General features: G+C 43.5%; 1 protein-coding gene across 1 annotated transcript; it reads left to right on the forward strand.

The window, feature by feature from the left end:
* Positions 1-242: 242 nt before the first annotated feature.
* Positions 243-13,532, forward strand: LOC306924004 (cytochrome P450 2F2-like; the record flags this gene model as incomplete). Its single annotated transcript, XM_079502347.1, has 10 exons — positions 243-409; positions 585-747; positions 957-1,109; positions 3,424-3,584; positions 3,965-4,141; positions 4,962-5,100; positions 11,759-11,844; positions 12,397-12,498; positions 12,982-13,123; positions 13,339-13,532. Exons 1-10 carry the CDS (start codon positions 248-250, stop codon positions 13,530-13,532), a joined length of 1,479 nt encoding a protein of 492 aa, XP_079358473.1. The 5' UTR covers positions 243-247.
* Positions 13,533-14,229: the final 697 nt, after the last annotated feature.

A 14,229-nucleotide genomic window follows, 5' to 3' on the forward strand; every position in this document is an offset into this window, starting at 1 on the left:
GGGGCAGGGGGGGGGAGGCAGGGGAGGGGGCCGGGGAGTTCAGAGAAAACAGAAAACAGAAAGGAAACAAAAGAGGACGTTGAACCCACGTGAACCGAACAGCCAACCCCCACTGGTCAACCAACCAACCAATGACACCGCTTCAGTGGTCACATGGCCACCTTCAATGTGCAGTTTTAGTTGTGTGTCTTTATAACACCAGACAGTGAGATGTGTGAGTTATAGAAGGCAAAGGCAAATAAACATCATGGTTGGAACGTTGATTCTCATCTGGCTGGGAATCTGCCTGCTCCTCTTTCTCGTTCGGACTCACAGGGCTAAAGACTTCCCTCCTGGGCCCATGGCCCTGCCTTTCTTTGGGAACTTGCTTCACCTTAATTTGGAGAATCCCATTGCAGATCTGGACAAGGTAAAAAGATGACAGTGAACGTTATGAAAATAGTTTAAAATACAATTAATTTCAGGGAATGTAATATATCCAGACCTAATCAAATATAGCATTCTTATATCGTTTGGCTTATCTAGCTTATATCACTTGGCTGGTTAACTAAACTAACTGAGAAGTATCTGTTGTTCGTCACTAGCTCAGTGCCCGCTATGGCAAGGTGTTCAGCCTGTTCTTCGGGGGCCGGCCAGCAGTCATTCTGAACGGAACCAAGGCCATGAGAGAAGCCCTGGTTACCAAGGCAACAGACTTTGCCGGACGTCCAAACGAAGTGCTGCTCAGCCACCTCACAAAGGGCAAAGGTACGTTCGAGCACAGCAAATTACACTTTAATACAGTTCATGGTCCATTGGTCCATCCACCCATGTTGTTGCCTAATATCCTAATGTCAACCATCATCTACTACTACTAGCACTACAGCTACTAATAATACAGAATTGTCTATCATTATTATGCACAGTAAACATCTAATGTGAATTAAACTTTTACATGGAGGATTTGACTTGTGTAGGAGTGATCATGGCAGACTACGGCCCTGGCTGGAGGGAGCACCGGCGCTTTGCTCTGACGACCCTGAGAAACTTTGGCTTGGGGAAACAGTCCATGGAGCAGAGGATTCTGGGAGAAACACAACATGTCGTTGCTGTGCTGGAGACTAACATGGGTCAGACTCAGCATCAATCTATCCAGTGGCCTATAGTTGTTAAATGGCCACATAATCGGTTCTCACTAATGTTCATGATTAAAAGTTCCACCATTTATTTCTACTCGGGCTGTGTCTCATAGGAGGGCTGTGGGCAGTTCAGAAACCCGTCCACCAGTGACACCATGGATGGGGAATCCAAAGCAAAGCTACTATATTTACCCAGGGTATCTGGGCTAAGCTCAAGAACTTGTTTCCAGCCAGGCCCTGCTCATAGAACATTTCATGGTAGTGGTTCAATGCCTTGCTCAAGGGCACTTCAGCTGTGGTAATTTGAACGTGTCAGACCGCTGATTCGAACTGGCGACCTTCCGGTATCAAGACCGATCCGCAATCCGTTCGGCCACCGCTGCCACATAGAAGCTAATAGAAACTGCAGGCTTTCTATTCCTGAAAGGTTGCAATGCGATAGTGGAAGCCATCCTTCTCATGATAATACAAATCTAAATATTTCTGCCCTTGGTGACGCCCCGCGCAGCTTCTGCAGCAACACACACACTACAGAAAATCATATCATGAGCACACTTACATAAACACACACTTTTGCCTACACATGCACACAGGATGTAAACGTAAGCCATAGTTCACCGTCATGAATCATGTCATGATTATGATTATGTCATGCGGCGATTATTTTCGTTCTGTGCAAACTACAACAAAAATAAGTGTTCACGAGACAATTACTAAGCCTACTTACTTCATACAGTTACAATGCTTACCTTTTATCGGGGACGGCGACAGATAAATGTTGGCGTTTTAATATTATTATCGCTAAATCGCTAACGTTTTAATATTATTATCGCTAAGCTTTGCTAAGTAGGCTTAGTAATTGTGCCCGTGAACACTTCTTTTTTTTGTAGTTTGCACAGAACTAAAATAATATTAAAACGTCAACATTTATCTGTCGCCGCATGACATAATCATAATCATGACTGATTAATGAGGGTGAACTATGGTTTACGTTTACATCCTGTGTGCATGTGTAGGCAAAAGTGTGTGTTTATGTAAGTGTGCTCATGATATGATTATCTGTAGTGTGTGTGTTGCTGCAGAAGCTGCGCGGGGCGTCACCAAGGGCGGGTCTCTGTCTAGCCTCGGACGTAGAAAGAAATCACGCCTATGAGACACATGTATTTTATCATGAATATTAGTGAGGACCAATTATATAAAGACAGTTGGAAAAGTGGTGAAGTGGTCCTTTAAGGGTCTACAAACAGTTATGTGGAGTATAAGCCTATAGAGTTTGAGCCCTAGTGTCTCTTTTCTGGGGTGAACGTTCAGTAAAAATCACACTTGTGTGAAGTGAGGGGCGCCTGGTAATGTTTGTTTAAAGTGCTCTAAACAAACCAGTCCATAGACTTGGCTAGCATTCTATGTTCGTTAAAAATGCTCTATATGTCTGCTCCCCGTCTTTATTTAAACCTAACAAACAACGTTCCGCCCCTTCAGGCTTTATAAAGAACTTGAGAAAGCCTGGAGGGACGAAACGTTGTTTGTTGCGACCGTAGGCCGCACCAGTGAAAACCTGCATCTCCCGTCCGTCACCCACACCTCCATATATTGTCAAGCCTCGTGACATCACATGGTCACGCCTCGTGACATCACGTCTCCATATATCACGTAGACTAGAGACCCTTGGACCATAACTACTATCAAGCCTTGTGACACGTCACGGTCATGCCACCATATATGGCCATCTCCACATATGAAGATCACGACACTGACCTCATCTAACCCTGGATAACCATACATGGAGAAGACTGGATCATCACCTAGATCTGCGAGCCGGCCAGCAACTCTACATTTGACTTCAAACCTCAAACCCTTAGATTTCCATATATAAGCTGACATGTCAGAACAGGTTCCATGTCCACATTCCATGTTGATCTGACCACATCAAACCCTGTGCACTCAAGACACGCTCCAATATGGCCAGTACAAAATGTATTCCATATGTTGTGCACTTCTCGCCCTCAGGGCGTCTTACTGGTTAGGTTGAAATAAAGAAGGGGAGCAGACATATATCGTGTGCGGACATTCCATTTTTCTTCATTTGATCAAATTTTTGGGTCCACCACCTTTTTTTTAAACTGTGGGGATATCTTGTTCCTTTTCCCTTTTGTTACTAAACAAAACAATAGACGTAATTCCGAAAGCTAGCACCCCTCAAAAACCGCTGATCTAAAAGCTTGTAGATTGGCTATTTTCATCTGAATACTAAACAATATAGGGTTTTAAGTGCTTCAAACTTCTATTCATCTCTTTCTGTGCACAGGTCAGTCAGTAGACCCTCAAACGTTGTTCCACAATGCGTCTTGTGACATCATCTGCTCCATTATGTTCGGGGCACGTTACGACTACGACCACGAGTTCTTCCAGGCCATGATAAAGATGATGTCCGACAACTCCAAGATTGCCAACGGCCCCTGGGGGATGGTGGGTGTTACATTTATGATTCAAAAAGGCCCCTGGGGGATGGTGGGCGTTATTACACATACTATTTATGGTCAATAATTTAAGGTCAATAATTATTGATTAGAGCGCCCCTCACATCACACAGGTGTGATGTTTTAACTTTGACTTAGCAGTCTGTCAGGTATTCTTCATTTCTTTATACAGAAACATAGCTTTAAATACTGGACTTTAAAACTCAAATAAATAAATATAATAATAACATATAATTATATATTTTAAACACCTATAGGGGTAAATCTATATATAACTAAAAAGTCAATTTCTTCTTCTTCCTCTTCTTCTTCTTCTTCTTCTTCTTCTTCTTCTTCTTCTCCTCATTATTATTATTATCATTTTCATAGATCTATGACACCATGCCCTTGTTGAGGGCCCTGCCACTGCCCTTCCAGAACCCGCTGAAAGCATACACCTCCATCAAACATCACGTCAGCGACATCATAGAGCAGCACAGAGCCTCACGGACACCCAACCAGCCACGGGACGTCATAGACAGTTACCTCGACCAGATGGAGAAGAGGGTAAGGCTGTGTGCGTTTGTGTGTGTGTGTGTGTGTGTGTGTGTGTGTGTGTGTGTGTGTGTGTGTGTGTGTGTGTGTGTGTGTGTGTGTGTGTGTGTGTGTGTGTGTGTGTCCTTTCTTACTTTCCACTTCACCTCAGTGCTTTCACCACTCTCATCATTTGCCACAATTTAATGTTTCCTGTCCTGTGTGCCACTATATCAGTGGTGGAATGTAATTGAGTACATTTACTTAAGTACTGTACTTAAGTCCAATTTTGAGGTATTTGTACTTTAGGCCTATAGTTACTAGTTCCTTTGTAGATTTTTATTATTATTACTAAACATATACATTACTACATTGTAGTATTGATACTTTTAAATAACCCCAGAACAATAAACACAGGTGATTTTCACCTGGACAATTATATTTTTGTTGGTACCTTCATGATGCTCAGTGACATCATAGAAGGTAGCTTTGTTTCCCTGCCCACATCCCTGTTTTTTTCTACAGGCAGGTGTCTGGGTGAATTTCACCCGTGTTTACGGTTTCGTGATAGTGATAGAGAAAAATCCCATAGACCCACAATGGGCTTTTTTATTATTATTAATTTATTTTTCACTGAACCATTCTGAAACCATGTCCCAGGAATGGGTGGACCTAAGGAGAAGTTCCCAGATCAATTGTTTTCTTTTTTTTCTTTTAGGAATATCTTTAAAATAATACCCACATCTTTCCACAGATTTTGCCCCACTATGATAGGGCCCTCTATTCTTTTGTGTTTTTGTGAAAAGTCATGATGAAATAAATCTAGGGTTAAGTACTTTTCTACCACTACTAGATGTCCGAGGAGGGCAGTGTGTTTGATGAGGATCAGATGGTGGTCATGTTGCTGGACCTGTTGTTTGCTGGGACAGATACCACTTCCAACACCCTCCGCTTCACTGTGCTCTACCTCATGGCACACACTGAAGTCCAAGGTGAGTCCCAGTCTCTCTGTCTATCCTTAGGGCTATTTTGGAAAAAAGAAACCATGAATGAAAATGAACGAAACCTGGTGTGTGCACACACACACAGGTCCAGTCTAATGGCAAACTTCCTCAACTGCCTTCATCGTTGCTGCAACCGTCACAGCAACCGTCTCAAATGAAAAACCTTGACAACTCATAACAAGTCAGTTGTGTATGTGCTATCACATTGTCACAAAATGTAGGCCCACGTGAGCAGAAACGTTCCTGTGTTTGAGTTTGGTCGGAATTATGAAGTCCATCACCCTCTTTTTCTCATACAAGGTTTAATAAATTAAACCCATCCCTGTCCCCCACATCTTTTACTCATTTGACATCTTCAGACTGGCCTCTACAACCAAATCATGAAACGGTATATTTTACTTTTATTTAATATTGCTATTATTTTATCGTGCTGGGATTTTTTCTTTTATATAGTTTGTTTTCTCCTGTGTTTGTATTGTCTCCTGTACAGCAGTGGTTCCCAAGGTGGGGTCCGAGGACCCCTAGGGGTCCTTGAGAGAGTTCCAGGGGGTCCCCAGCTAAATGATAATTAGGAACCAAATGGACCCCGTAACTCAGATAGTGTACAAATGGAACCAAATGGACTTTGTTCCATTTGTACACTCTCAAATTAACTTTGATTTTTTTTTACAATATACATTGGGGGTCCCAGAGATAGAAAGGCCATTCATTTGGGGGACCATAGCCTAATTCAGGTCAAACTGGGGGGCCCTTGAAATGAAAATGGTTGAAAATCACTACTAGAGCCGTAAAAACCTTCTCTTATGGGGGTCCCTGGCATGTATTTTCAAATGGGGGTCCGTGGGCTAATTATTGTCAATTTGGGGGTCCTTGACATGAAAAGGTTTGGGAACCCCTGCTGTACAGAACAGCCTAACATGAACACAGTTGTAACCATGTTGTCCTGCAGAGCGTTGTCACCATGTTGTAACCATGTTGTCCTGCAGAGCGTTGTCACCATGTTGTAACCATGTTGTCCTGCAGAGCGTTGTCACCATGTTGTAACCATGTTGTCCTGCAGAGCGTTGTCACCATGTTGTAACCATGTTGTCCTGCAGAGCGTTGTCACCATGTTGTAACCATGTTGTCCTGCAGAGTGTTGTCACCATGTTGTAACCATGTTGTCCTGCAGAGTGTTGTCACCATGTTGTAACCATGTTGTCCTGCAGAGCGTTGTCACCATGTTGTAACCATGTTGTCCTGCAGAGTGTTGTCACCATGTTGTACCCATGTTGTCCTGCAGAGCGTTGTCACCATGTTGTCACCATGTTGTCCTTCAAGGTTCAAGGTTCAAGGTTCAAGGTCTTTATTAATGTCCCAGAAGGGCAATTGTGTTTACAGCAACAGTAGTGGTTTCCGACATACAAATACAAAACAATACAGGACAACAACAGACAAGAGACACCATAGCATAAACGGAGGTCTGGTCGTATCTAGTGCAGGTAGAAGAATAAGAGATAAAAAATAAGAAAGCAAAAAAGTGCTTAAGATATAAGATATAATATATAAAGTGCTGCATAAAGTGCATGTTTCAGCATCATCATCATCACATTACATGATTACTGGCAGCATTGACTGCACGGATCGAGGCAGGGACATCTGTTGTTTTTTACAACGGGGGCCCCCAAACGACGGCCTGATGGCAACAGCCTGTACTCTGGCTCGAGTGGGTGGGCATTATATTAGCGGCAGCGGTGGCCGAACGGATTGCGGAGCGGTCTTGATACCGAAGGTCGCCAGTTCGAATCAGCGGTCCGACACGTTAAAATTACCACCGCTGAAGTGCCCTTGAACAAGGCATTGAACCACTACGATGAAATGTTCTATGAGCAGGGCCTGGCTGGAAACAAGTTCTTGAGCTTAGCCCAGATACCCTGGGTAAACATAGTAATCATTTAATTTCAGTTCATTTATCCTGCCTGTGAGGGACCGAGCAGTCAAAGCTTAAAGAGGACACAGGTTTTCAAACTAAAAGTTTGTTTTAATATCAAAAGTAACAAATAATTAACAAAAGGTTCAACAACTGAAGTGGTAGGGCCCTTGAGGTCAACATAACAGAACTTAAATGAACATAACTTAACTGAAAATAATGTGGAACCAAACAGGAAATGAACTCAACCAACAGACCTGTCCAAAAATACACATGAGGGAGACTTATATAGTGGTGGACCAAACCAATAAATACACAAAGGGGTGGACAGCAATTAGAGCCAACTGGAATCCCTAAACAATTCCCAATTCCCCCCTTCTAAATCAAGTATGTTGGTATGGTCCTCTGCATCACAGCTGACTCCACCCCCTGCCCATTATGTTGCCATTTCAGGAACTAAATAAAGAACAGAACATTAGTACAACAGTGCATATTGTCACCAAGCCATTTTCCAATACTGATTGTGTTTTATGCATTATAATATAATATAATCATTGCAAATGTCAATACTAGAGGTTAGAGTAGAATGCAAATGTGAGTGTGGGTTAGATGAGTCTCATCTCACTGTGGGGCTGGGATCACAGCCCTCACACTGCCGAATGGCCCTGGCCTTCATGAGCAGCTGTCTATTGTAAAAAGGATCGAGGCTCTCCAACTGAATGCCAGTAATTTTGGAGGCAGTTTTCACAATACTTCTAAGAGAATTTTTCTCTTTAATGGCGAGGTTGCCATACCAACCAGATGATAGAGAAGGAGATAATAGAATGTACATAGGCACTGTAAAACAGTTTCATCAGGTCTCTGTCGACATTAAACCTGGCTAGTTTCCTTAGGCAAAAAAGGCGTTGCTGGCCCTTTTTACACAGCATGTCGGTGTTTATATCGAATTTCAGTTTGCTGTCAATGATCGTGCCCAGGTATTTATAGCTGGGCACGATTTCCACTGGCTGGCCACAGATATCGGTGTTCTGGGTGGGATGGGGACCACGTCTGAAATCAATACAGAGCTCTTTTGTTTTTGAGATGTTTAATTCAAGGAACGCATCATTGCAACAGGACAAGACGTCCTCTGTGACCTGGCCATGCCCGACCTCGTCATTGTCGAGAAGGCTGACAATGACTGAGTCATCCGCGTACTTTATGATGAAGCGGTTGTCGTGATTACTACCAGTGGAGGTGGTGGTGTCATTCACCCTTATACATTGAGATCTGTTGGTTAGAAAGTCGAGGATCCAACCTACCAGACATGGGTCCACACTGAAGGTGTTCATTAATTTCTCAACCAGAACATGGGGCTGGATCGTGTTGAATGCAAAGGAGAAATCAATAAAAAGTAACCTGGCATGCTTTTTACTGCCCTCAAGATGCTTGAAAACTAGGTTGAGAAGAGTGGCTGTTGCGTCCTGGACGCCTCTGCCTTCCCTATAAGCAAACTGAAAAGGGTCAAGAAGGCTCTTAGTTTTAGCCACAAGCTCTGACTTGACGAGCCTCTCGAACTGTTTCATGACCAGGGAAGTAAGAGCCACGGGTCTGAAATCGTTGAGTATTTTAGGATTGCTGCTCTTGGCTAGGGTACAACGGTGGACCGTTTCCAAAGGGAGGGTACTCTCTGCTAACTCTCTGCTGGCTAAGAGATAATTTAAAGATAGAATTAAAAATAGGACCTAACTGTTCAGCACAGGTATTTAGAAGGCGACCACCAATGTGGTCCGGGCCTGAACCTTTACGAGGGTTGCATTTTTTGAAACAGTTAATTACATCCTGCTCATCAAAGAAAGAACTGGAGGGGGGGGCAGACAGAAGCCTATTTCTGATCTCCGAGTGGTTTTCACTAAAGTCGTGAGTATCAAATCTAACATAGAAATCATTGAGGCTCTGAGCCAGTTGCTGGTCACAGTTGTAATTGGCTAGTATAACCTTTTTCCTGCCGTTTACTTTCAGCCCTGTTATGGTTTTCATACCATCCCAGGCCGAGCCTAGTTTATTGTCTCCACCAGGCCGAAGGCATGGGGAGAGAGTATGTTTTGCACTCCGTCCGTGTGTGTGTCCGTCCGTGTGTCCTTCCGTCCGTCCGTTACCAGCTAATCTCCGCCACCGTTAACCCGGTCGATGCCAAACTTTGCCCACACACTCCCTGGATGCCAACGATGAACCTCTGCCCCACATTTTCCAGAACGGCCTGTTATAGCGCCACCATGAGGCAGCTTTTAACATGTTTTACCTAAAACTGCACCGATCTGCGTGAAACGTTGCATGCACACTCCCTAGAGGCCAAGGACAAACCTTTGACCTGCATTTTCCGCATCTGCCTTTTATAGCGCCACCAGGAGGCCGACTTTTGTAAAACACATTTTTTTATATTACTCCTCCAGATTCTGTCCAAAAATCTCACAAATCGTTACAGAGTATCTCTATGGTCATGTGCTCAAGTCGGATCTGTCCCATATTTCATATTCCATCCTAATTGGCTATAATTGGCTTTCACAGTTTGCAAGATTGCCCCGTTTTGAACAAAAGCCTGAAATCATGAACGCAGCATGCAATTTACGTGAAATCTTTCACACATTTTCCTACTAGGCTGAGGAATATATCCCACCCTTTTCACATTGGCCTGTTATAGCGCCACCAACAGGTTGATTTTTGCAAAACACATTTTTGGAACAAAATGCCTCAAATCATCCAATTGCCATCAAAGGCAAACATGTTTATATTACTCCTAAACATGTTGCCAAACATCTCACACAGTCCTATCCTCCTGGTGGAGACCTGTGCCCAGAAGGGCACCTTTTCTAGTTTGCTCTAAGTTGGCTTTCGATTTTTTTCCTTGTATTTCTTTTTACTAGCCCAAACCTCTCTTTTAATTTCCTTTTGTATACTTCTTAGTTCTACTGTGTTTCCCTCCTTAAAGGCTTTGTTTTTCTTTTGCAGAAGAGATCTGAGGGATTTAGATACCCAAGGTTTAGAGTTAGGGTACACTTTGACAGTTTTCTCAGGAATGACAATATTCTCACAGTACAAAGACCAGCTAGTAACAACATCCGTCAGTTCATTGATGTCGGCAGAGGACTCAGAGAACATGTCCCAGTCTGTGTCCTCAAGGAGGCCCCGGAGGGTCTCACAAGCGTTGTTGTCCTTCCAGTCCTTAATGCGGACGCTCTGCACTTTACCACGCTTTAGAGCAGTGCGGTAAACAGGGAAAAGGTGCACACAGTTATGATCGGAGGCCCCCAGGGGCGGGAGGGGTACAGATTTGTATGCGTCTTTGACATTACCAAAACACAGGTTTTGTTGGACCTAGTCGGACATGTTACATATTGATGGAAGTCTCTGAGAGTCTTTTTCAAGGACACATGGTTCATGTCACCAAGAATGAGATTTGGTGCGTCCTGCAGAGTGTTGTCACCATGTTGTAACCATGTTGTCCTGCAGAGTGTTGTCACCATGTTGTAACCATGTTGTCCTGCAGAGCGTTGTCACCATGTTGTAACCAATGCCATGTTGTCCTGCAGAGTGTTGTCACCATGTTGTAACCATGTTGTCCTGCAGAGCGTTGTCACCATGTTGTAACCATGTTGTCCTGCAGAGCGTTGTCACCATGTTGTAACCATGTTGTCCTGCAGAGTGTTGTCACCATGTTGTAACCATGTTGTCCTGCAGAGCGTTGTCACCATGTTGTAACCATGTTGTCCTGCAGAGTATTGTCACCATGTTGTAACCATGTTGTCCTGCAGAGCGTTGTCACCATGTTGTAACCAATGCCATGTTGTCCTGCTGAGTGTTGTCACCATGTTGTAACCATGTTGTCCTGCAGAGCGTTGTCACCATGTTGTAACATGTTGTCCTGCAGAGTGTTGTCACCATGTTGTAACCATGTTGTCCTGCAGAGTGTTGTCACCATGTTGTCCTGCAGAGTGTTGTCACCATGTTGTAACCATGTTGTCCTGCAGAGCGTTGTCACCATGTTGTCCTGCAGAGTGTTGTCATAATGTTGTAACCATGTTGTCCTGCAGAGCGTTGTCACCATGTTGTAACCAATGCCATGTTGTCCTGCAGAGTGTTGTCACCATGTTGTAACCATGTTGTCCTGCAGAGCGTTGTCACCATGTTGTAACCATGTTGTCCTGCAGAGCGTTGTCACCATGTTATAACCATGTTGTCCTGCAGAGCGTTGTCACCATGTTGTCCTGCAGAGCGTTGTCACCATGTTGTAACCATGTTGTCCTGCAGAGTGTTGTCACCATGTTGTAACCATGTTGTCCTGCAGAGCGTTGTCACCATGTTGTAACCAATGCCATGTTGTCCTGCAGAGTGTTGTCACCATGTTGTAACCATGTTGTCCTGCAGAGCGTTGTCACCATGTTGTAACCATGTTGTCCTGCAGAGCGTTGTCACCATGTTGTAACCATGTTGTCCTGCAGAGTGTTGTCACCATGTTGTCACCATGTTGTCCTGCAGAGTGTTGTCACCATGTTGTAACCATGTTGTCCTGCAGAGTGTTGTCACCATGTTGTAACCATGTTGTCCTGCAGAGCGTTGTCACCATGTTGTAACCATGTTGTCCTGCAGAGCGTTGTCACCATGTTGTAACCATGTTGTCCTGCAGAGCGTTGTCACCATGTTGTCACCATGTTGTCCTGCAGAGTGTTGTCACCATGTTGTAACCATGTTGTCCTGCAGAGCGTTGTCATCAGGAGATAGAGCTGGCATTGGAGGCCAAGGAACACGTCACTTTTGACGACAGACACAAGATGCCCTACATGCAGGTACAGATCATATATTACGTACAACGATGATTGCTCAAATTCAATTTGACAATCACTGTTGGCTCAGAGTGTACCAGAGGGAAATGAAATGACTATAAAAAATCACACCCGTGTGAACTGAGTGGTGTAAGGTCTTATATAGACTGATCAGCTGTGGTCTGACGTAATGTCTGACGTAATGAAATCACACCCGTGTGAACTGGGTGACCATAGCAACCGTGCTCATTTTTTGAGCACGGACAGACAGACAGACAGACAGACACGTAAACTAACAAAGCCAGTCGTAGGAGTGGTTTACACCACTCAAAAAGGATAGTATTATACAATATTGCCTATTACCAAATAACATGCATTCTAATTTAGCCTATACCAAGATGTTTTTGACATTATTGTATTTTGGAATTTCCAATAACAATAGCTCATCTTGATGAGTTGCATTTGGTCTGAAAGGATAACACAACAAAGGTCCTGTTTCCATTTGGGTTATCTAATGCAGGTTCCTCATTCTGTGAACATTCTGATTCTGTCATTATTTGATGTTTTTCCTTCTAGGCGGTGATCCAGGAGGCCCAGCGTTTCTCCAGCACTCTGCCCCTCAGTGTCTACCACTCCACCACTAAGGACACACAACTCATGGGATACCGCATACCCAAGGTATATACAGCCAGTGGTTTACATTATTTTACCTAAGTAAAAGTATCAATACTGCAATATAGAATAGCACCGTTACAAGTAAATGTCCGGAATTAAAAATGGACTTGAGTAAAAGTACCAAAAGTATAGGTACTCATTATGCAGAATGTCCCATTTCAAGTTTTCAAATGTAGGCTATAAATATCTTTTGAAAACAGCAGATCTAAGTACAAATACCTCAAACATTTTACTTAAGTACAGTACTTGAGTAAATGTACTTGGTTGAGTAAATGTACTTCATGGTTATACTTTCCACTACTGCAATACTGCACGGGCACGGCACAATACGTACAGGAACTGCACACACTAAAGAAGCTTGTCTGTCACCCCTGATACATGTCTCTGTACCCCTCCCCCTCTCTCTCTCTCTCTCTCTCTCTCTCTCTCTCTCTCTCTCTCTCTCTCTCTCTCTCTCTCTCTCTCTCTCTCTCTCCCCCCTCCCAGGGAACCTTGGTCATCCCTAACCTGTCGTCAGTGCTATACGAGGAGGGAGAGTGGAAATTCCCATACGAATTCAACCCTGAGAACTTCCTCAATGACCAGGGAGAGCTGGTGAAACTCGAAGCGTTCATGCCATTCTCTGTCGGTAAGAATTCACATTTGCAGGCTTTTTTTCTTTGGGGAGATATAGTGTCACGATCTGGTGGTGTGGTATTTAATACAAATTAACAGAGAAAACATCACAAACATACACCATGTGACACAAACAATGACCCGACAATGTACAACACTAGGATGACTCTTTTCTACAATCATTGTTCTTGATCAAATACGGCGTTGTTGACTCCCGTCCTGCTCCAGGTCCCCGCATGTGTCTGGGAGAGGCCTTGGCTCGCATGGAGCTCTTCCTGATCTTGGTGACCCTGCTGAGGAAGTTTCAGTTCGTCTGGCCGGAGGACGCCGGGACGCCAGACTTCACTCCTATCTTTGGCCTCACGCAGGCCCCTAAACCCTACCGTGTGATCGTCCATCCCAGAGAGAGCCGGGAGGTCTAGGAATCTGTTCAGTGGTGAAAAAAGGATTTTTTTTTTAAGTAAATTTGTTTACTTAAAGGACCACTTCACCACTTTTCAACCTATCTTCATATAATCGGACCTCACAAATGATCATGATAAAATAGCAAAACAAATTCTACTCAGTCTGTGTCTCATAGGAGGGCTGTGGGTAGTTCAGAAACCCGTCCACCAGTGACATCATTGATGGGGAATCCAAGCTAATAGAAACTGCAGGCTTTCTATTCCTGAAAAGTTGCAATGCGAAAATTGAAGCCATCGTTCTCACGATAATACAAATCTAAATATTTTTTTAAATATATACTGTTTAAAAAAGATGTGCCTAACGATGATGTCACCAGTGGACGGGATTCTGAACTGCCCAGCACTAATGAACATTAGTGAGGACTCATTATATGAAGATAGGTTGAAAAGTGGTGAAGTGGTCCTTTAAGTAAAAGTAAAGTGTCAATACTGCACTATAGAAATACTCTGTTACAAGTAAAAGTCCAGAATTCAGCATTTATTTGAGTAAAAGCACAAACGTATTGGCTTCAAAATGTACTTAAAGTACCAAAGGAACATTTTCAAGTTTTCAAATGTATAAAGTCAGACCCATCTGAACTGAGTGGTACTGTACTGTACTGTACTGTACTGTACTGTACTGTACTGTACTGTACTGTACTGTACTGTACTGTAC

This window comes from Electrona antarctica (genome assembly GCF_951216825.1).
Source record: "Electrona antarctica genome assembly, chromosome: 5".
Classification (NCBI taxonomy): Eukaryota; Metazoa; Chordata; class Actinopteri; order Myctophiformes; family Myctophidae; genus Electrona; species Electrona antarctica.